Here is a 24,787-nt window from a genome sequence, read left to right on the forward strand (position 1 = left end):
GCCATTAGCAAAAATTCCAGCTTCATAGGCTCGCGCTTACGCCATGTGCGCAACACCACTGGGGAGGGAAAGAGCATGAAAGGGTTTTGCGCGCTGTGCCAGCTTCGTTTCTGTTCAGTCCATTCTCAGAAAACGGATGGGACGCCCACACATTGCGTGCTCCGCCAAGGAATTCGCAGTGTGCAACGAGCGGCGGCGAGAACTCGCTGATCCAGCCATTAAGGTCTAAATATAGTCCGATGTAGCATGAATGCACGTACACATTACATCATGTTGGCAAGAACAGCAGCGTCTATAGTTCGGCCGATGGTTCGACACACTGGCGCCCCCAACGTAACCGGATGCGGCCAATGCGCTCCAACGCGCCTGGTGTCTAACAACGCTTGGCCATGCACGGATAACGTCGGACTATAAACGCGTCTTTAGAGCCGCCTGAGCCCAGGCAATCCGACAGCAACAAGAAGATCCTGAGCTAAGGGAGCGGGAGGCCGAACCAATTCGGTACCATTATCTGCGGGTTACTTAACTGTGGCGAAGGTCAGGTGCATGCAGGACTTGCTTCGCTTACCCCCATGTTCCGGTAAGGGAAGTGCTTGCAATTTTTTTTCCCTGATAATAGTTCTTCGCATTTTACCTCCCTCTTTCCTTTTGATGGGGCTTGATTGTTTTGTTTGTTTTATTGGCTACCTTATGTATATATTGCCTCCAGCGCAGTAAGAACATAATTTGGCAGCCAGCACTGTGTCCATATCCTCTCACATGACCTGTTGCACTTTTTGTTTTCATGGTGATAGGAAAAGAACTGTTGCATTATCTCTAGGCTTGAAAGTATACAAGTCTCTTCTGATTACAGAAAACATAGCCAAAATGTTTTAAAGTTTCATGCATTTTGGAGGCTCCTGCATTGCTGACAAAAGCCACATTCGCTTGCAAATTGCTTGCAAGATGCTGCACATTATGCAAGTGCCATTCCGCAAAGGTTGCTAGGGAAGATATACTTTCTTGTTTAACTGGTAATAAGAAAGTATGGTGCCTTTGGCATCAACATATGGTGATTATGACCAGTTTGCAAGCAGGAAAACAGACAACATACAAAAGCATTTGATGTGTTCTCACATGGCATCATTGCACACACTGCTCATAAGATGCTCGGTTTATTATCAGCTGAGAATTTTGAAGCTGTTACTTGATGACTTAAATTATAATAGCTTTTGGGTGCAGGTGTTTTCTGTTAAGGCAGAGCACCTCCATGTATCACAGCTTAGGTCTGTTGTGCAAGGGCATGTTTATGCAGTTGAGGATAAATGAGTATAGTGTCGTGTGCTGAAAGCCAGTGCAAGCAGTGATGGAAGCCATGTGTGAATACAGTAGAATCTCTGGAGCAAAAACGTACTGCAAGAACATGCGAAACATGGGGTTAATGGGACATCCTTCATTGACGGTATAGCTGGGAAAGCACATTAGCAGGGAACTTATTGTCATGTATCCGTGTTTTAAAGTAAGGGGCAGCTTTCTCTACCTGTATCGCTCGGTTTAGATGGATGCACGGTGATCTGACATGGAGCTGAGGAGGGCAAGCACCAAGCCGCATCCACTCCACATTTGTGCGTTTGATATGATGCCACTGAAGATTATGACACCTTCTGCATGCATATCATAAGAAGCCAACAAACACTGACACCAAGGACAACATAGAGGAAATTACTTGTGCTTAATAAATGAAATAATGAAACGATAAATTAATGGAAATTGAAGTGGATGAAAAAACAACTTGCCGCAGGTGGGAACCGAACCCACAACCTTCGCATTTCGCATGCGATGCTCTACCAATTGAGCTACCGCGGCGCTGTTTCCCCATCCACTTTCTTGGGTATTTATGTGTCCTAGTAGAACTGTGGGACTGTTAGCCAGCGCCACCACTCACAGACCTTGGCGGCGGACATGGAACACCCTTTTTTGCCGCAGGCGTCACGAGAACGTGATCTTTTTGGGTGAAGGCAACTGGTCAATAAACCCACATATGCTACCTTAAGGCATCAATGTAGCCGGATTCGAGACTCTCGTTATGTAATAGAAGAAAGGGGGTACCGAGGGGCCCGATTTTTATTAGTCATATGATAAGAAGCCAACAAACACTGACACCAAGGACAACATAGGGGAAATTACTTGTGCTTAATGAATGAAATAATGAAACGATAAATTAATGGAAATTAAAGTGAATGAAAAAACTTGCCGCAGATGGGAACCGAACCCACAACCTTCGCATTTCGCGTGCGATGCTCTACCAATTGAGCTACCGCGGCGCTGTTTCCCCATCCACTTTCTTGTGTATTTATGTGTCCTAGTAGAACCCTGGGAGTGTTGGCCAGCGCCACCACTCACAGACCTTGGTGGCGGATGTAGAATGTCCTTTTTTGCCACAGGTGTCATGAGAACGTGATCAACTTTAATTTCCATTAATTTATCGTTTCATTATTTCATTCATTAAGCACAAGTAATTTCCCCTATGTTGTCCTTGGTGTCAGTGTTTGTTGGCTTCTTATCATATGACTAATAAAAATCGGGCCCCTCGGTTAACCCCCTTTCTTCTATTTTATTACATAACAAGGGTCTCGAATCTGGCTGCATTGATGCCTTCAGGTAGCATATGTGGGTTTATTGACCAGTTGCGTTCACCCAAAAAGATCACATTCTCGTGATGCCTGCGCGGCAAAAAAGGACGTTCCACGTCCGCTGCCAAGGTCTGTGAGTGGTGGCGCTGGCTAACACTCCCAGGGTTCTACTAGGACACATAAATACCCAGGAAAGTGGATGGGGAAACAGCGCCGCGGTAGCTCAATTGGTAGAGCATCGCACGCGAAATGCGAAGGTTGTGGGTTTGGTTCCCACCTGCAGCAAGTTGTTTTTTCATCCACTTTAATTTCCATTAACTTATCGTTTCATTATTTCATTTATTAAGCACAAGTAATTTCCCCTATGTTGTCCTTGGTGTCAGTGTTTGTCGGCTTCTTATGATATGACTAATAAAAATCGGGCACCTCGGTTAACCCCCTTTCTTCTAGTTTCTTCTGCATGCATGTTACTTGTGGAGATGAGTTTGCATAGGACCCACCGTACGAGCCATGGTCAGGAAAGGGCATGACAGTTCTCCACTCCACCATGCACAAAGGCTCTACGGCAGGGTTCGTCTACTCTCCGATACATCATAGAGAAGGCTCTGAAGTCAGATCGCCAACAAACACTGGTTCATTAAACCAAGATACGCCACAGGGTGACAGTCACTGTGCTTATATGCAAAGGCTCACTGCAAGACCGATTGAGCATGTGTGCCTGCTGTGCTAGGGTTTCTCGGGTAGCGGACCACTGTGCACAAGAGCGAGAAGTCACAGAAGCAAATGTCTCACGTTGATATTACACTGTTTGCACTTGCCTGATACATGGGGAATTTCAAAGCGGTTCTTAAGAAAGTAGCAGTGTGTGTTACAAGGTACTGTGACTCACTGTACACTAAGTCATGGAACATTGAGAGTCCCACCTGGACAATAAAACCACCCACCACCTGTTGATGTAGCCCAGTAGCTATGGCGTTGCACTGCTGAGATTCAATCTTGGCCGCGGCAGACTGAAGGCAAAAAAAAAAGAAGGCACGCCCATGTATCGTGCATTGGGTGTATTGGTTGCAGGTATCCCTGGTGTTCAAAATTGATCTGGAGCTCCCCAACTAGCGCCTTATCAGAGTGCGGTCTTGGCGTGTATAGCCCTAGAGTTTAGGTTTAGATAAAGGCGTCCACTCACAGATGTCGCTACTCCTTGAGTTGTTGCAAATTAAAGTCAGTGCCAAGATGTACATCTGATTGTCAAGAATGTTGTCACCTGCTGGCACACAGGGTCTTTGGGTGTTGGCTTTCCATGAAAATGACTGCCAGGGTCACCAGCTGGATCACCAAAATGCTGCTACAGCTTTCCTGATGTCACCCTCGGTGAAGGATACTAAGACATCGTGCTGAATTTAATAAACTCATACCCCTGTCACATGGCAAATCTTATGTCATTTACAACAAATGACATTCGCTGATAATTCCATTTGTTTGCTGTCACACGGTAAAACTTAATGACATTCGTCGAAAATGACATTTACAAACAAATGAGTTCCCCAAACTCATTTGCATTCGTTTTTGAACTGAATGTGTATCCTCCACACCACGAGCGTACTGGTCAGTTTTGCAAACAATACATGCTTCTTCTTTTGTTTAACAAAAATAATTATTATTCTATCAATTTCATTATCAAATTATTACTTTAGAGACATTGAAGTGCATCACAGTGCGTAATTACAGAAAGCTACTCTCAATCCAGTGACTAGACAAACAGCTTTAGTTTTCGTTGCGGCAGTCGTGTTGGTTCGCACCGGAGCATCGGCCATGGCCACTTCGATTGACTTGATGTAAATGGATGCACATGTTTTCCTGTGGCACACACCAAGAATGTGGATATTAGGAGCCCGCATGCACGTCGGAACAGCGATGACGTGCAACTGCCGTTCTCGTTCCTCTTTAGCAGATGTAGTGGACGCGCCCATCGTGCTTTTCGCCATGTTGCTTGCCTTATCTTTGGCTTGGCTTGACTAGACTTTGTTGGCAGTGTTGACAAGTTAGTGATCGAACACTACGGTGTGAAAGGGACGATCACATATTCCAGTGGAATTTAGCATATCGGAAAATAATTATTGGACTAAAGTGGGTTTGAGGCTATCTTTGCATGTCTTTTTTTTTTTACTGTCATCATTGTCATCATTTTCATATGGCATTACTTTTCGCCGTGTGACAGTGCGCCGAAATAATGACATTAATTGCAATAAATGTCATTTGTTGTAAATGACATTAGATTTGCCGTGTGACAGGGGTATCAGCTTGTTGTTGTATATTGGTCTACATGGCTGGCGCACAGTGTGGATATTTGTTTACTTATTTATTTTCGTACTCTTAGTCACCTTATGGCTTTCAAAGAGGAAGGGCAAGAAGAAGCATAAGTGTTAGATCTGATCTCGAAATTCTTGGAGTTAGAGATGGCAGTGATGGAGGCAGGGAGGTGGTTCCGGTCTTCCGAGGCTTTTGATATAAATGAGGCTGAGCAAATTTTTGTGGGACAAAGGGGTACACCAACTTCTTCGAACTTCTTGGGCGTGACCAGTGTGACATGATATGTACGATGGCCGATGGAACAATTGCTCCTCAAGTATCCAATCATAGTAAAATATTCTATGGAAGAGGCATAGTCGCAAACTCTTTCAGCATATAGCAAGGTCTGGTAGGTCAAAGGTTAGCTCACTGAGGAAACACTAGAATGGCGACTATAGTTAGAATAAACTGGGCACTGCAATTCTGGATGTACTCTAAAAGGTTTGTTAGTGTGAAATGGCCAGGATCCTAAAGTGAGCATGCTTACTCAAGTTTGGGTCTGGCCAAGGTCACATAAAGTTTAAAGCTTTACGGCAGCAGTGGCACGTGAGAAGTTCCAATGCAAAAAACCTAACATGAGGTTAGCCTTGCTGATTATATAATTAATATGCAAAATCCACAACTGTGAACTGTATGGCGCCACCTGATGTTGAGGAAGCAAAAATGGCCAGTAGCATGAAGTTCAGCAAACGGGGAAAATGTGGGAGAGCTCGAGTGCTTTATATAACAAAGAACGAGGAAAAAAATGGATGTGTCCCTTTGAACTAACTGTAATTGCAGGGCAAGCTAGCCTTCTACACTTTGACTAGTGATACAGAAAAAGGTACAAAACTATTGATGTGTTAAATTCTTTGACACCATGAGAGGTATTGCAAGAGGGCTTAGTAACTCCTCCAGTATTTTTTTTAATATATGTACAGACGCTACAGATGTCAATTGTATGCTCAACCATAGTTCAAGAGCACTTTCTTCAACTAGAGCAGTCCTAAGAACACTGTTAATGCATCTTTACAAGATGTTTTCTCTCTCTCTCCCCCCTTCTTTTTTTTTTTAAAAGGCTTGGTTCAATTGGAGGACAGTACATCTGATGAAACAGCTGCTGTTTCCCCTTACTGCTTTTGTGTTTTCTTGTCTCAACAAAAATATTTTTGTGTTGCTGCAGCTGAGGAACTCTGTTTTCAGATTTGCAGAACTACATTTTGTTGGTAGATTTGGCTGTTATATTGAAGGCCACTCTTCTATTTTTTTCTTGGCAGGTGTTGTTGAGGGCAGTTGCTGGAAGAGCTAGGTTTTTTATGCAAGGACCTGAGGTGAGTACCTTTTATCGCACATAGCTAGATACTGGCTGTTTTGAGTGGGCTGGTAAAAAAATTGCTTTTCTTCATGTTGTTTATCAGGCACAGTGAAACAATTCCTATGTTTATGTACTTTTTTTTATCACTGTAGGCCTGATAATTGCCTTCCATAGCAACTCTTTTCTTCCTGCACGCTCACACATCTGCATGTACACACCATTGTCCTGGACTAGGACGAATTTTCTTGAACTGCGAGGCCTTTCTTACAAGAAACCCATATGGGTTTTCTTTGTAGCAATCGCTACATCTGGGTGGATGTCCCATTTTCCCTTCATTAACTACAGTATAATGCGCAATGTAGTGTGCATTGCATCTATGGTTGTGGTGCTAACTAAGTGAGCTTGAACAATTACATTTCACCATCCTGCTGGTACCGTGGCCTTTATCTGTGCGACTTCCATTTCATCTTAAATATAGTTTAGTTCACAGGAGGGCTTAGCAACAACTTTCTGTGGGAAATGTAGAACGTGTCTTGTATTTAAAAGTATTTTCTCACAAATCCTTTCCAACAAAAAGTTTTTGATTGTGTCTTGTATGAATAGAGGTATGTATTGGCAATCAAATGCTGGCCATGCTCTCGGGCTCTTCATTTTCTTTTCATTGTTTGTGAAGTGTTTAAAGCTGCACGACAGTGCTCATGCAGAACAATGCCCGCCGCTCTTCACCTATAATTGCACCAAGGTTTTGTGTCGATACGCCCTTGAAATTATGTGGAGCAATTCTCTGCCACACTGCCTGATCTTGTAGGGCATAATGTTGGAGCTGTATTTATTTGCTACCAGGTGGAGCCACTACCTCTATATTTATTGAATTCTTTTGATTTAACTTCTGCCGAAGGCACTGCTTAGTTGTGACATCTAAAGAAACCTGTGTAGTAGCCATCATGTTCACTCTTTAGTCATAGTAACTAAATGAAGTGGAGATGGTTTTGGAAAGTTTAAAGGAAATGGCCTGCCAAACGAAATTGTGCTATCCTAGCTGCATCCATAAGGGTAATATTTGGCCGTGACACTCATGAGAGTGTTGTAAAGCCACTTAAAAATTTACTTACAGTGCTCTACAGTGCTCAGAAGGTGTCACAGGTAACCTTTAACCTTGCATGCAGTGTAACCTTCTGGCAAATCAGTGAAGAAGACAAAGGATATGCTGCAATGCAACAAAGTGCTTAGTCTTTATAACAAGAACTTATTAAGGTGAAAGCCTTAAGTGGCTCATTGCAATGGCTCGTGCCTGAAAAATGCGGTGGCTAGTCGAGTGGTACAAAAAATAGCACCATCAGCAATGGCTCATGCCGCCATAAGCAAGCGAAGATATAGTGACTCATACCCCTGTAAGCAATCAGCCTGGCTTATGAAATTAATTTCTCTTCTTTGCAATCTCTTCTAAATGCTTTTGTGGCTGTGTGTGTTGAAAGTGCCTCTAGATAGTGCAAGTAAGCAGTGTATGTGCTATTTGAGCAGCAGCTGTTGTTGGCTAGCTGCTTTTCTATGTTTGTGTGGTCACAGTAAACATGCAAAGTGAAGTGAAAAGTGTTAAGTATGATAAAGTGGTATTGAAACTATGTTGTCTGTGAGAAAGTATAACTATGACTGATTGTTTTGTTTGTAAGACATACTAGAACTAAATATTGTTACAAATACAAGTGGCAGAAAGCAAAGGTGAATTGCATGAAAACATAACAAGTACATGTCAGTAATGGTAGCATAGCAATGGAAGCACACAGGGTATTCAAAGTTGTGGCAGTCTGAATGGGGAAGCAGGTTTGTATGACTAGGCATTGTTGAATTGAAAGACAACTTCGTCTGAAATTGTGTGACGCCTATTTCATGATAGTGAGGAGTGCAAAGCTATCCTATGTACATAGGACCATAGAGCACCATGCATGTATTATGCCATAGTTCGTACCATAGTTTGTGCATTCTCTGTGACCATATCAAGTGTTGCACGCAGACTTTGTTTTCCACGTTGTCAGTGTTATGCTGTGATGTCCTGTGCACAGGTGCTGGATGCAGTCGTGGTGGTTGTCGCGTTTAGCCTGAATGTGGCCTCCCGGGTCTCACCGGACAAAGGCAGGCAGGCTGGTGCCCTTGTCATATTGCTTCGAGTCTGGAGAATACAGCGGGTTCTTGACAGTGAGTACAAATGTTGTTGTGTGATGAAATTACAAATTGTTATTTTCTCTATTTTGAACCACACGAACATCGCAATAATACATGGTTGTTTCTTGACGAGGCTTTGTGTTTTTGTGTTACCATGCTAAGCTCAGAAAGAACTTGAAAATTCTGCTTATAGGATATATATCACCAAAAGATGCAAGAACCGTAGTTTCTTATTGCTAAATTTTCTGGTAGTCCTTATTACTTGAAGTTGCACGTATGACTTCTTGCATTTTTGCATTTTCTTCGATTTCTCTCAATAGTGTACTTACTTGTTTAAGGCTCACACTATTTTTTCCCCTCAGATATTTTACAGGATGCAGACCTTACACGAGGCAGCCTTATGCCTTCACAGTGTCCCATTGAACTGCACTCATTTCATCCCCTACTGCTTTGAGCTCCACAGACAGAATACCCATGGGACGAACGATTGCCAGAGCTTTCGTGTGGATCATTTCAGTCAGCACTGCGTATTCGTCTTGGTGCTTGTTATATATAGCACAAATTGGTCCGCAACTGTTGGGAAGTTGCAGTGTTTCCCTCGGAACACGTTCTGGGTTTAGTTGGTAGTGGCGAATTCTTTCTGAGCCTACCAGCAATGCACGTCTTTTGTCCACTTCAAACTTCTGTGTAGCGACACATCTACAATGTTGTTCTACGAATATATATGGAATCACCTGGAGCTCGAATGCTACAGTTCAAGTGTCACGGTTATGTGCTTCCCCATCATCACCAGTGGAATGCGCCTGAAAGCATGATGCAGCTAAACATTTTGCAACGTTATAGCTGGCAGCATTGAAACATCTATGACATGTGATCTGGCGGGATACAGTGACAATAGTGATGATCCCATTGTTGACTGGACATTACCTTGTGTCACCTAGTAGCAGGTCATGGAAATTAAACAGCACATAGGTACTGTATATACTTGCTTAATGAACGCACTTTTTTTCCCGAAAGACTGAAGCAAAGTTGGGAGATGCGTTTATTATGCGGGATAAATTTTATGGAAAAATGAGTAACGGTGCAAAGAAAGGGATGTGCAGACTGAGACAGTAATAGTGCAAAATACGGGACGTGCAGATTGAGACAGACGAAACGCTGTCTGTCTCAGCCTGCACATCCCGTTTCTTAGGCTGTTACTCATATTTTTTTTTCAGGCGTATACCAACTGGTTCAAGTTAGCACTTTATTATGAAACTTTACGGGAACATTTTTAAACACCACAATTGAAAAGTAAGACTGTAATGATTTGAAAAATGCATAAGAAAACTTACCCTTGCAGTAAAAATACATGTGTACTATTTAAAGACTGTAACAGTGTTTTTGTTGATTGCACTTCACTCCGCATCGGAATCACCAAATCTGTCAGGCCACTTCTCTACATGGTGGTTCTGCAACAGCTCATCCTCGCAGCCACTTCTGGCTGTATGCCGTTAGTGCAAGCATCATGCTGAAGCGCTACTTTTCGACACCTCTTGTTTTGTCAAGCACACTGCGTGTGTCTCTTTCCTCGACCGTCCTGCTCATTTGCATGTCAAAATTAATTCTGTCTGATCCGCATTTCTGTTTTGTGAGCAGATAAAATCTCCGTCTCACAGCAGGCATATAACTCGACTAACAGCCCATCGCACACTGCGAAACCAAAAACAGGTAGAAAAGTGAGCAACACACAGACACACATGCAAATTTGAAGCTACACCCGACTGCACCCACTATGCCGATCAAGCACCGGCTGCCCGTTCTTCACTTGGGCTCTCCCAGGCGCCACGCATCATGCACTCACCTATTACGCCAGAGTAAATGTATTCTTGCAGAGAGCAGTGCGCGTCTTTTGCTGTATTGAGTCAGCGAGGTGCATTTGCACCGACACTTGGCAGCGAGCAGGTGGCAAGAACAAATTGAGTTGTTGTGGTCTTGCTTTCCATCAGGTTCCTGGTGATCGTGATAATGCACAGCCTGTTCTTACAGTATGCTTGCCACCAGTGTTCTCTCATCATGGTTTACTGTCAACTTCGCCATCATCAAATGCACCGCACATGCCATGTGTCCAAATGGCATGTTTAGTGCTAGCATGGTTGTGGAGCCTAGATGAGTTTGCTGTAGAATTTTGTTTACATGGTCTTGGCGTTTCTCACGTGGCAATGTTATTTCCAACACAGCAACTGGCATCAAGATTAGGTGTGCTTGCTCTATAAACACGTGTGAGAGTAAAAGATATTAATCTCTCCTAAAAACTACAGCATGGCTGTTCTGTCGTGGAACTACAAAAGACCAAAGTTGGAGTGCGACTATTATGTGGAGGAAAACAAAAATCAAAATTTTCAAGAGCAAAGCTTGGGGGTGCGTTTATTATGCAAATGTGTTAATTAAGCGAGTATACACGGTATGTGCATGATGCTTTGTTAAATTTTCTTCCCTAAATTTTCACACTCCAAAGTGGAGATGCAAGCCTTACAAGAGGAGAGACCTTACAAAAGTAAATACGTACTGTATTGCTGGTGGTATACCATTACTTAGGTCACCCCAATTTTGGGGGGATTTTCCAGTGGATAGTGTTTGCGCCATGTATCAGCTTAGCCAAGGATAACATAGACAAAATGGAGAACAAAGACAACTACTCGAAAAATTTGTTTGCCTACGTATGTTTATGTTACCCATGCACCTAGCTATGCTTGACAATTTATGCACAAAACTTGCCACAGTGTCTCAATGGCTATCTTGTGAATATCTGTGAATTCTCCAGAGATCCGAAAAACGACATATATATTCCACTGAGAAATCTGCTAAACAAGAATCTTTGCCACCAATGAAGTCCAATATTCTTTAGGCATAGAAAAAAAAATGTACTAAAATACCAGAACATTCTCCTCCCTGTTCTGCATTTTAATGTTACATGTTTGTCCTCTCATCTTGGTGCAAAACTAAGAATGCCTTTCTTTATGTGGGGAGAGTGCAGCTTGGCTGACCCCTGCATTTGAAATCACCATAGTACTATTTTCACATGTTGGAAACACTTTTCTTTTTAGGCTTGGTGGATGTGGAGCGCACCCGTCTAAACTATGTGCTGGGTGAACAAGAACGAGAGCGCACCCTGGCCCAGAACAAGGGCGAGCTGCTCATCCTTCGAGTAGAAGACCTCGAGGTGGGCATCCCATTACAAGCGTGCATAGAGTATCGCCCTCCTCTGGCCAGTTGTCACGATTTTGCAACATACCAATTCTGAGCTCCTAAATTGGAAAGTCATATCGTAAGAAGCCGATACACGAAGACACCAAGGACAGCTTAGGAAAAATTACTTGCACTTATTAATTTAAATAACGAATAAATTAATGTAAATGAAAGTGGGTGAAAGAACAACTGGCTGCAGGTGGGATACTATCCCATGTCTTCGCATAACCCATGCAGTGCTATTACTAATTTAGCTACCGTGGTGCTGTTTTCCCATCCCCTTTCTGAGGTATTTGTTTCTCTACTGGAACTAACCCTGGGTGTGTTAGCCAGCACCACAACTTGCAAGCCTTAGTTGCAGATGTGGAACATCCTTTCTGACACAGGCATCACGTATAGGTGAATTTTTTTGGGTGAAGGTAACGGGTCAATAAGCGCACACATGCTACCTAAAGGCTGCCGGATTCGAGACCTTCGCTATGTAAATCAAGGGGCTCGATTTTAGAGCGCAGCTGTTAGGGGCCTGTTCATACCATGCATTAGCATAACTGCGCGAATTAGCACAGTGAAGGATGAAAGAGCAAATGTGAAGCGCAGCAGAGGATGAAAGATGCGAAGAGGAGCATGCAGCGGAACCAAGAGGCAGAAAGCGGAGGAGCAAGGTACGGTGAAAGTGTGAGAAGAAAAGTGCAGTGCGGCGGCTGTGGCTATAAGATGGTGCCTTAGTAGCACCATCTTGTGGGTTTATTGACCAGTTGCCTTCACTTAAAAAAAGTATGCACACATGCTACCTGAAGGCATAAATGTTGTCGGATTCAAATGAGTTTATTGGCCTTCACCCAAAAAAGTTCACATACACATGATGCTTGTGGTGGAAAGGATGTTCCACATCTGCTGCCGAGGCTTGCGAGTGGTGGCGCTGGCTAACACACCCAGAGTTAGTTCCAGTAGAGAAACATAAATACCTCAGAAAGGGGATGGGAAAACGGCACCGCGGTAGCTCGTGTGGTAAGAGCATCTCACGCGTAATGCGAAGACATGGGTTCATATCCCATCTGCAGCTGGTTGTTTGTTTCATTCACTTTCATTTCCATTAATTTATCATTTCTTTATTTCAGTTACTAAGTACAAGTAAGTTACCCTATTCTGTCTCTAGTGTCTTTAATTGTCGGCTTCTTATGGTATGAGTAATAAAAATCGGGCCCCTCGGTTTCCTGTCTTCTCATTCACTAAATTGGAAAGGCATGTTTAAAGGAACTGACAACCAATTGTCATGTTTCTCCTTTAATGAAACTGAAGGCTTAGTGTTTGGAGTGCCTGATCTTGCAGCGGCAGTGTGGAGAATGTTGCAGAAACTTCTTAAATAACTTTTTTTTTGCAGTCATGATTGTGCTTATGTAGCCCTGTAATGAAAACAGTGATAAGTGAGCACGATAGCAATTGTATGCCAGCCTGAGTGAGAAGCTGCAGACAGGTGTGGCACCAGCCATAAGCAATTTGCGCCAAAAGAATTTGCTCATGGGCTAGTTTGTACATTCCTTTCAGTGCTAAGTTTGTGCAGCACAAAATTAGCAGGACTTGAAGAAACACAAAACGATGCACACAAGGCATTCAACACAAAACATGCAAGAACAAAAACAGAAAGAGTGATATTAGAAGCAGCACACATTAGAAAGCCGGGGATATCTGTATGAGTGCCCCTAGTGTCAACATTGCAGATAAAGAAATGCAGTTTCTGAATGGTCACTTTTGTTACTTATTCTTTGCCGATAACATGTCTGCATGTATTTAGGTTGGTTCGATGTTTTTCGTAATAAAGTAGGTGGAAGTCAGGACCTGTCTAAGTCGTTTTGTGTGCCTTCATGCCCTGTTTATATTGCACTGCATAATCTTAGTACTGAAGCAAAAATAAACAATACACTCACCACAATCAGGAAAAAGAAAACAATAACTTAGTACTGATATAAGCAATTAGCATTTTCTTTATCAAGGCGATCTTTTTGTGGTTCTTGCGTCCGGAATTGTTTGATTACTTCCATGATAATACAGTTGAATCTCAATAATTCGAACTCAAAGAGACCCGGAAATTTGTTAGAATTAAAAAGAGGACTTGTTCTTGAAGTACTCGTGCACCATAGCACGATACACAAACGGTGCGAGTCATGAAATATTGCGGCACACATGCACACAGCGAGTGAGGACCACAAAACTGCCTGCGTTGGCCAATGCTCGCTTCCTGATAATGGCAGAAAACGAAACATCAGGGAGCAGGCTAAGCTGGCGCCAGGCCAGCGCGGAGGTGGGTGCTTGCGGAGACCATCGAAGGTGAGGGAGTTACAAGGGAGTTGAGAGGCAGGGCAAGGGGAGTGCAGTTCCGAGGAGGGGTGGGAGGGAAACAGGTTTGTTTTTTTGCCAGCTTGATGGATGACGCTAATTACCTCTGCCACCTAGTGTTACTGTACGTGCTCCCGCATACATTGACACTACTGCCACTTAAGACTGCCTCAACGGAGTTGCTGAGACGGGACTGGGCCTCTGCCGCTGCTTCCCTCTGCATATTCGCATCCTTTTTCCTTCGTCTGCTGACAGATTGACGTTTTTTTTATTTTCTTCATCCTGCGTTCTTAACGTCATGTCTTACGAAAATGACAAAGTCATTGCCACTGATCATAATCACGTTGGTGCGTTCCCTTCTGTTGTAGCGTTGCCGCATGCAAAAGATGAGGAGAATGAGGTGTTGGGTGTCGCCTTCACGTCCTTGTATTAAGGGTCCATCTTGTTGTACAGAATCGGATGTGGTGCGCTGTCTCCGGCAGCCTTTCCATCGGGACATCTCGGTTTAGATTCTTCATTGTAAAAGAAAGTCGCAGTTTTGCTCGAAAGGCGAAGCAACGATTGCGATAGTACATCAGTGGACAGCTATGTGAAGCAAGGATAGTAGTTTTATTGGCTGTATTAACATGTAAACATAGGCATGCTAACTAAATTAACAAGCATGGTGTCACACGCGCACAAGCAAACATGAACACATCTCACTCGATGACTGCGAAAGCTCGCTGTCATAACACTGGCGTGAGGAAACGCAGCAGCAGCAGTGAGCGAAGTGACATTTGCTTCAATGAAAAGTGAGTGCCAAGAATACACAGCACACACAAAACTACGAGCCGCCGATGTACCTAGACTCTGCTCCCAACGCAGCTTGCTCTCAAGATACGGCTGGTGTAAGGATTGTGAGGTCAATCCCGCCGTTCGTAACCAGTTGCCAAGATTGGAGTCAGGCATGAATTAGATGGTAGCTGGCCCATGCAGTCGTCCAACTTTTCCACGCTGAGGACATTGCTGAAGGGAAGGACTGCTTCTCATCAAGAACGAGGAATTTGGGTTTATTTACAGTATCTACATAAGGACGTTGCAGTTCATCAGTCTAGCATGACTGCGAGAGAAAGTACACTGAGCAGCCGCACAACAGCGGTTTATAAACACTCGGTCCTCCCTCGATCCCAAGGTGAGGGAAACGTTCGACCAGGCGTCGTAGACGAGCCGCCTCTTTGCGCGAGGGCTTACACACACACATTTCCGCACAGGTTCATGGTCCCCAACCGAGGTCAGACAGTCTTCGCAGAACTCAAGGCTGACATCAGGAACGGTGCGTGGGAAGCGGCCTCAAACTACATTCCCTCGGGGACTGACTTGTTCACAGCAAACCGGGTCGGCGGTGGCGTGTTCCGTCACAAAGCCTGGTTCGTCGAACTCATCTCGGCAATCCCGCGACGCAGAGTGGCGGACGCGACGTATTGTCCTTGGTACACAGTAGACTTAGTTATGCCGTTTGGCTTTCCAGGAAAAGTCGATGCCGCTGTCGCACCTGGCTGGCAAAACTTGCACCTCAGCGGGCTGTTCTTAACACTGGGCAACTGTGCGTAGATGCTACATGCACAGTTTCAGCCAGAGTAGAACGCTGCCCCCTCTCTACCCCCCATGGCCCGATGCCTTGCAATGTTGGGTGCCTCGCGCATGACGGAAGACGGCGCACACTTCCTCCTCGCTCTACCTCTTTAGTGCGGGCGAGATTGAGCCACGATCGTCCGTTCTGCTCGCATGCTTTCACTTGCACATACAGCATAGGGTGCGCGGCAACAGTGTTATTGCCCTTGGACTTTATATGGAACCTCATGTGCGGCATTGAGGGGTCTCTCCTCAGCTTTTCCTCTATGGCAGGGTCAGAGCTATGCTGGTCGAAGGCACCACTGCGTGATTTGGTGCGCTGCTGAGAGTATTGGCGGAGCGCAGTATTCTCGAATTAACCGTCGGAAATGCTTGTGCGTTCAAATTACCAAGCATTTTCGCCCATTGGAATACACATAACTTTGACAGGACCACAGTGTCAGTTTGAATAAACCAGAAGTTCGAATTAAGCTTGTTCGAATTAACGAGATTCGACTGTATATGCACGTTTTTGACATGTTCTGTTGAACTGCTTTGATAATTTCTTATTTAAATCTTGAGCCAAGACAAGTAAAGGCTTCAAAAATGAAACAATCCTTTCACATGGGTTGTTAGATCCACAGGTAACAAACAGTAATAAATGCCAGTAGTGCCCTTTTGACAGCACTGGCGTTGTTTTACAACAGAACGGGTTACATTTTGCATCCCACAGGAAAACCACAGAATGTGGCACACTCGCTCACAAACTTACCTATGTGCATACATATGCACTTATTCGCACTGCCATGCAATGAGGGACAGTGCTGTTCTGTTATCCCACTTACTTCAAGGGCAGCACCACTAGCAAGCCTGAACGTTCTTTGCACATTCATACACATGAAAGAAAGCGAAAACAGCTATAAAATACAGCAAATCCATTTTAAAGCAAAAGGTATGGTGCACTTATAACAGCTAACTTATGCACATGAATTTATGTTCATATGGGATAGCTTCTACTTTGGTACATTAATGTTTCACAGTCTAGTGTTTTGGCATGCAGTTTTTTATGATTATCTTGCTGATTTAAGATTACAACTCCTATAGTCCAACTGCAATGAAATTTTAGACTCCGTAAAAGGCCTACTTTCATATGGTTTAATTCTAGAGAAGACTTCATGCAAAACTTTGAAGTACAAGTGCAAGTACAAGTACAATCACAAAAAATTCACCGATGATTATGATACTCCCTAATGCAACGTTTGAGCGAAGCTCTATAGGCGTTTCCATTTCGCGATATGTTGGCTGGCACAAACAATTTGTCTTGTGCGGCACGTTCCAGACAGAGAGAAGTGTGACGTGACTGCCTCGCTAATCGAGAGGTCGCAAGAGCCAGCTTGTGGGTGGCGCTTGGGTGCGATTCACAGCCGCCGCCGCCGCAGACAGACCTCCGCTTATGCAATGCTTTGTTTCCATACAGACGACATGCACTACTCTGGCGCCATCTCGTTGCCACAGAGCCTGTCTTGCACGGAACTAAGCTTTCTTTCTCATGCTTTTGCCATACCCTCCTCCTCTGCTTTCCGCCTCATGGTTCCACTGCAACATCCTGCTCCACTTTCCTCCCTCATCTCTTTTCGCTATCACCCTCTTTCATTTCTTGCTGCTCTCTGTGTTTGCTTTCGACGTTCACTGTGCTCATTCGCTCGATTACGAGGTGCGATGCCGACGCTTGCCGCAGGAATGGCCACTTAAGAGCTGCACTCTAATGGCCACTTAAGAGCTGCACTCTAAATAGGTAGCAGAACCCATCTCACGATTACTGTCGATGGTAATGCATTAGCATTGAATCAATATTGTGACACTACACCATCAGTACAAGCTATGAGGAGGTGTGTACTGCAGCAGTACTCCACTTTCGTGCTTCTCTAAGAACATGGTGCCATCTAGCGCCACCGTTGCGAACCCTGGGCATGGCCTCCAAAATGCATCGCATGCTGGTGTGTGCGAATGCTGAGAAATGTGTCATGCGGCAACGCCATGGCAACGCCTCTGCGGCAATGCGGCAACGCCTCTGTTGCACTTCTTTCTGTTCACGCTGCACCATCTAGTGGGGCTGCCATGAAGCGTGCGTGTGGCTTCTGAGATGAGAAGCATGGCCTGACAGTGCCTTTAAATGCTTAGAATTGTTCCCTCGTTAGCCATACACTCAGTGACACATACTCGGTGCCCCAAGTTGGCGAGACGGTCATTGAAGAGCCACACATATCCAGTGTATTTGTGGCACAGCCTGATAATGCGTCAAGTTGCCATCCTTGAACTCTCGTGATGTGTTCGATTCTGCTCAGTATCGGATAAATTTAGAGGGACCCTGAAATGATTTTGACGATTTTGTACAAATGTACTGAGTCAATAAAGTGAGTCCTTTGACCAACAATTGACGCATCTAAGTGCTCTGCGTAAAGCATGTTATTTATTATAAGGTTTTAAAAGTGTACATCGCTTCCGATCGCAGCACACCGCTCGGCTAAATTTTCAGCTCCCTCTAAGCATTTGATGTAAATTCCCCTAATGACGCTAGTAGGGTGAGCTATGCGATTGGCTGCCCAGGGCGCATCATCGATAATTTTTCCAACTTTATGGTGAACAAATTTTGTTCGTAATAGTTGGAATGTTAATTTGTTGGTATAGAAAGAAAGTAACAGAAAGAGAATGCACAAGAACACTTTCTCCCTACATTTGAGCACTTCTGGCACACAGCAAATGTCGTCTGCTTGTGTTTAGAGTGTACTAGACAATGATAGAGTGGGATGAATGGTGCTTTCCCGCTGAGGCGCCGCGTGTGGAAAAATTTTGCGAGGGTGCTGTGAGCGAACTGGATTGGGTGGAGACGCACTTCACGGTATATTCATCATAATTTTGCTGCGGGCACTAAGACTGATTGCGCGCGTGCGCTCTTATAATAGTGCTTTATTTCAACTGCAAATTTATATTGACACCTTTTCGCTACGTATACTTATTTGAGGCATGGGTTATACGATGTGATGTCTTCAAATTTGCTGTCCTTGTCAAGGGGGTCATCTGGTAGCGAGCGCACATTCGTTGCAGGGATGCTGGCAGATGCCCACTTTTTCTTGCTGAAAGTCTGTGCAGTGCAATTTTTTACTGCTTTGGTGCACCTGTGACTCTTGTCGGCCGGTACCAATTGTAGTTTTAGCCATGTGAACTGCTATTTTTAACAGTTTTCTAAAAGTAAAACACAATTTTTACCACAGAAGTTGCCTATCTACAACATGAAGCTACGAAAGAAAATGTTATTGATATCGTGTCATTTTACGCACTCTTCTTGTTGGTGGAATATCGATCAGGGACGATAATCAAAGAAAACAATATTATACTGTAATGAACCAGGTTTATTGACAGTGTGAAGAGATGCAGATGACCAATTCACTTCTAGGGAAATCTAAGGGTACATAGAAATATATATCAAAGACATACATGTAAGAGAAAAATGATCAATTATTCCAAATGCACTTATAGAAAAAATGAAAACTCCCAATTGGAATAAGCGTGTTTCTTTTAAAAGCTGCACCAGCCCCAGGTGAACCAATTACCTTTCCGAGAAAATGAATCAAGGCAACTATTGGACGTTAATATGAACAACAGTACTGAGGAAAATATATTGCATATGTACTCAGACGGAATTGGGGAGACCAGGAAGTCTTTACCAATGTAATCTCCATGGCTTGTCTGGCGATCTCCTTCAATGTGCCAGCAGGTGCAATGAAGTACAAACATACATAGTCTAATCGAATGGTGTTTGCTATTCAGATCATATTCGGCTTCAGAATTCAATATTAAAATTTATCGCATAGTCGTTTCCGTTCGGATGTAATGCATAGCAGCCCTTTTGAAGCCTCGAAGGTGGGCCAATGCAAGTGAGGACTCTTATTCCAAGTAATTGTGCTGCTGGAGAGCCGTGGCTGTTGCGCAGAGGTGTACCAGTTCCTGAGAGAATTAACGCATTGGTACTGTTTTGCTAAACCAGTTTGCAGCTATCATGCAATATAAATGCCCCGTTTTGGGGCAGCCTGTAAATCTGCTAACTTCATTCAGACAAGGAAAAAAATTTTTGGCAGTATCACCATGTATGCAACCCATTAAAACTGGGTGCCCAATGTGGTACCACACTTACCTTCTTCAATGAACACAGCAGACGTAAAAATATATCTACGTGTATGAGAGGTATGCCATTCCTTTAACTGCTTCATTATTGTCCTTATGATAGTGGACCGGATAACTGAAAGCAGCTGTTTATAATGCAGAAGCTGCTTAGTTGAGCAGACGTACAGTTGAGAATGGCATTACATTCAGGTATGAAATACAAGATAAGCATAACATGTTTTTCTCATAAATTAGACTCGAGAATAATTTCATTTGTGTACACCCCTGAAAAAAGCCAAAGAACGCAGCTACCTCCTTTTTTTGTGTATTTTTTTAGTTAAAAATCTTCTGGCGCTTTATGTCAGGCGATATGATTATGAAGCACCCTGTTCAGTTCTCAACACCTGGGGTTCTTAATGTGCACCTAAAAGAAGTACAGGAGTATTTTTTCATTTTATTCCCATTGAATTCCGCGACATGGTTTGAACCCGTGAGTTTAGCAGCGCAATGCCATATCCACTATGTAGCTACTTATTAAGCTACCACACTGGTCTTTCTTTTCTTTCTTTCTTTCTTTCTTCCTTTCTTTCTTTTTTTTTTTTTGCTGTGGTTAAGCATGGACTGGAGAAAAAATTTCACATGGCTTACGGGCCAAAGATTAGCACATATAATGGCTACCTAAAACTGTTTTAGGCGCCCAAGGTCCGACCACAGTGAAAGAACCCATGCCAATTGCTCCGCATTCTGTGACGCGAGGAAGATGGAAACATAAACGGAATGTTTTACTGCAGCTTTTTTTTCTTTTTCTATAAGAATGCTTTTTGTAAATCTGAGTACAGGGCACTGGATGGGGCAGATATGTTTTATTTGTTTGAATCGGTAAGCAGGAAATTTACATATGTTTTTCCGTCTGCGTTTCGCAAGACTTACTGATGGAAAACTATGTGCACAAAAATACACGCGAAAGATACATGCTGCGTGAAGATCAAGGAAAATATTTGTTCTTCGAAGGGAACCGTACAATAACGTAGTAGAATGAGAGTAGACACTGTGGCCACAATGCATGCGCAATCACAAAGTGGAAAAAAATAAAGGGAATGAAATAAGGAAGAGAAAGAAAGGCATCTATTCCTAAGGCACACATACATGTCATAGCCAATTATAAACACCGTTTGAGCGGTCTGAATGCATATACCAGCACATGAAGTAGTACGAATGTCCCTACTTACCGTATTTGCTTGTATCTAGGCCGACCCCGATTCTAAGCCGACCCCCTAAAGTCCGAAGCCAAAAAAATATATATATATATATGTTACCTCGAATGTAGGCCGAACAAAAAAAGCAAAGACAGCGTTCACAAAATGCAAACAGCATTTATTGAATCTGAACGTGCAGAACTCATTCAACGTTGTCGCTGCTAGACTCGTCGCTGTGTTCCTTGTCACTGTCACCTTCAAACAGTGCACTATCTTCGGTACCATCATGCGTATTAGATATGCTGCACTTTTTAAAGGCATGCACGATCAAAGTACCTGGGATGTCGTCTTACGCTGCAGCTACCCAGCCCGCCAGCTGCAATAGCGATGCACGTTTGATGCGGCTCGTTGCCGTTAGCATGTGGTCTTTGTCAGTCACCAGTCGGGGTAATATTTCTGCAGATGATCCTTGAAAGGTTTGTTGATGCAGACATCAAGTGGCTCCAACTGGCCCGTCATGCCACCCGGTATGACAGCGAGGTCCGTGTTCGCTTGGGTGAGCGCAGCCTTCACTTTGTCGGTCAAGTATCCATGGTAAGAGTTGACGACAAGGAGCAAGTTCTTTGTCAAAAGGGCTCCTGGACGCCGTCGCCACTCAAGCTTAACCCACTCTTCCACCATCGCACCCGTCATCCACCCGTCATCCACCCGTTCTCATTTGCCTGCACAATGACATTTCTTGGGAAAGTGTCTCTAGCAGCCAGTGTCTTCCTCTTAAATATCATATAAGGAGGGAGTTTATGTCCATCAGCTGTGCAGCACAGCATCACAATTGCGTGCTGTTCCTCGTAGCCTGCAGAGCGCACCTTCACCTCCTTGGCACCCTTTTCATTCACGGTGTACGCCACTGGCATATCAAAATACACAGCCGTCTGGTTGGCGTTGCCGATTTGCCCAAGGTTCTAGGCTGCCGCTTCTCTCTTTCGCGGCATGTAGTGCTGAAAAGCTATCAGCCTTTCTTTGAAATCGTTTGGGAGCTTCTGGGTGATCGAAGTGCGACGTCGGACGCTGAAGTCTAAGCACTTTATGAATTTCTAAAGCCAGCCCCGGCTGGCTTTGAAATCCTTTGGCATTAGGCCTTGCTCCCTCGAATGTTCCCTAGCTTTCGCTTGGAGCATTTCTGTTGTCACTGGAAGGGCAGCTGCTCTCTGCGTCTTAACAAAGTCGGCGAAAACTGTCTCTACTTCGTGGTGACGGCCTTTCTTTGGTCCGCTAAATGCCATCCTCTTTGCAGTGCATGCAAAAAGCTGTTGTCATTGTCCCCTCCAACGATGGACATTTTTCTCGTTGACGTCGAAGTCCCGCCCGGCTTGAAGGTTCGACGATGCCTCTGCAGCTACCACAACTTTTCGCTTGAAAGCGGCACTGTAGTACGTGGCATCTCCTGCTTGGTGCCATCGCAATAACACCACGCCGCACACCGATACAGCTGACATGACACAGATCAAAATGGCGACCTCGCTTGTGTACGGTTGGCTACTGGTACGGCTAGTAGCGGCTGCGATACTGACTTTTCTAGATGGCACTAGCTATGCACCATATTTAGCAGTTTCAATGAAAAACTGGCGCGTTTTTTTTTAAATCCTCGAAGCTAAGCTGACGCTAGAGTTTGGAATATGATTATTTGAAAAAAAAAAAACTATCGGCCTAGATTTTAACATACGGTAGGTATATCGCCAGCAGTTTCCAACGGCATGACTGATGCGCCCAATCCAATTCGATAGCAGTGCCGCCACAATATTTTTTGCCGTTGTGTGCCTCACTACAAAACATACGCCACCCCAGCCGCTCATCCCACTCAGCCGTATTCTAGTACACTCTACTTGTGTTACAATGTGCTTTGTTTTGATGAGAGCTCCGTGGTCATCGATCTTGAGTCTTTTTGCGAGCACCATGATTAGCCTTTGTTGTGTTCTTGGCTGCAATCTTAGTGACAGGCAATATGTCAAGCTGTGGCATCATGTCCTTCTGCAAGGCAGCAGATGAGCGAAGTGGCTTCAGCGTATCGGACTGTCGCTATCAAATTGATGCCAGGATTTGCGCGTTTGAGGCAGTCACTTTACACCGGAGGATTACTAACACAATAGTGCTTTGCTAGTCTGGTATTTGGGTAAACACAAGTGCAAGGGGACAGAGCCTGGCCATTCGACCGTGTCATTTCATGGGATGAACAGAAGCGCAAATGTGAATGGTCTGCACGGTGCAGCCACCTGGTGGCACAGAGCTCAACCACACACAGCAGCAGTAACGAAATGTATTCTTCTTTGCTGCTGGTGTAAATTTTTTGCAAGAGTGTAATCGTTAACATGCGCATGCTGTTTTTGTAAATGTTTAAACTGTTTTACACATTTTAGAGCAATATTAGCACTTTGTCTGTCTGGTTAAGCTCTGGGCCAACGGGTGGCTGGATCGTGCAGACTGATCAGGCCGCTCACGTACGTCTACGCTAAAGTTGCTTCATCAGCTTGAGTTTATGCCTCCACCCATCCGTCAAAACGCCCAGCTTGCCTGTGGTTACCATAATACCATTCACGTTAGGCACTGCGACAGAATGCTTGCAACGCACGTTGCTTGGATGGCTCTCGCTTAGGCTTGACTGTCAAGCAGCTGACCGAGAGTTTGGATAGGCTTTGTTTTCTCGCTCCTAGGGAACCGGAAGTCGACGACACGACATGCCATCATAACGCAGAGCCAGTGAAGGTGGATCTTAGCCCCGATCACTTGGTGAACGAGTTGAGGAGAAAGTGCATGACTGTGGAGGAGGGTAACTTGTAATCATCCATAGCTCTCTTCATGAAACGTTTCACACAAATTGTGGCGCAAATGATTAACTTTAGCTGTACCCTACGCGTCTACAAAATTTGTCCGAACCATTTCAGGGGCCCTTTAAGAGATCTTTTTTATCATTGTAGAGGCTGCACAATTCCAATGAAATATGCCGAGTGACCCAGGTTGACATTAAAGACGTTCATTGAAGAGCGGCACACACCTTCTGGCACATACCCAGTGCTCTAAGTTGGTGCCAAAGAGTTTCTTCAAGCAGCAATACCTACCCAGTTCCACATCTACAGTGACACATGTTGGCGTGAAAGAAGTTCGTTGAAGAGCGGCACGTATGTTCACATTGTCACGTACTACGTGACTGAAGTGGTTCGATGGTTGGTTTAGAACCCTAGCCTCAGTACTGCGGCCTGATGCACTACCCCTTCGACCACGAACTACCCAGTGACCCTGGTAGGCAGGGAAATGTTTAGGTACAAGCATAAATACGAACATACAAACATAGATAGATTGCCCCCAGAAAGTGCATGAAATACCCAAAGAATCAAGGTGTGTACCAAACGGGAAAACTGGAAAAACCGGGAATTCTCAGGGATGTTGAATAGTCTCGAAATACTCAGGGAAAACTCAGGAAAAACTCAGGGAATTTGTGCTTCAATCGGAAAAATTAGCTGTCATTTTATTGAAAGGTAACGAGAGTCGCCCTAATGCTGGCTCGAGTAAAAGTGAGGAATTGTTACGAGTTGTCTTTGATGCCGTGTCGTCGTCATGAGGACGAGGCAGTGTACAGTCGACAAATTTTCCGGACGCCTGAATTTTGGGACATGGCCGAAATTTCGGACGCTAGAACCCTTCGCCGTCCGATTTTCCGGACTTCTTGCCGCGACCGCAGGTCAGAAACGACTTTAATCAAAGCCAGCACCGCCTTTTTGATTATCTTGCCGCTTCAAATCGGCCCTTCCGCTCGCAGATCCGATGGGAGCCATAGCCACCACCGCGGGAACGCGAGGCCTAGCTGTTTCGAC

General features: G+C 44.4%; 1 protein-coding gene across 4 annotated transcripts in view; it reads left to right on the forward strand.

Annotated features, from left to right (window-relative positions):
• LOC142575309 (uncharacterized) overlaps nt 1-24,787 on the forward strand; it is a 56,376-nt gene that overhangs the window by 8,032 nt on the left and 23,557 nt on the right. For all 4 annotated transcript variants that reach the window (XM_075684561.1, XM_075684563.1, XM_075684562.1 and 1 more), the window contains exons 5-7: nt 6,215-6,268; nt 8,313-8,445; nt 11,499-11,614. In XM_075684561.1, the coding sequence (XP_075540676.1) occupies nt 6,215-6,268; nt 8,313-8,445; nt 11,499-11,614 (303 nt within the window). The remainder of the gene's footprint in view (nt 1-6,214; nt 6,269-8,312; nt 8,446-11,498; nt 11,615-24,787) is intronic.

Source organism: Dermacentor variabilis, chromosome 3 (genome assembly GCF_050947875.1).
Source record: "Dermacentor variabilis isolate Ectoservices chromosome 3, ASM5094787v1, whole genome shotgun sequence".
NCBI classification, from domain to species: domain Eukaryota; kingdom Metazoa; phylum Arthropoda; class Arachnida; order Ixodida; family Ixodidae; genus Dermacentor; species Dermacentor variabilis.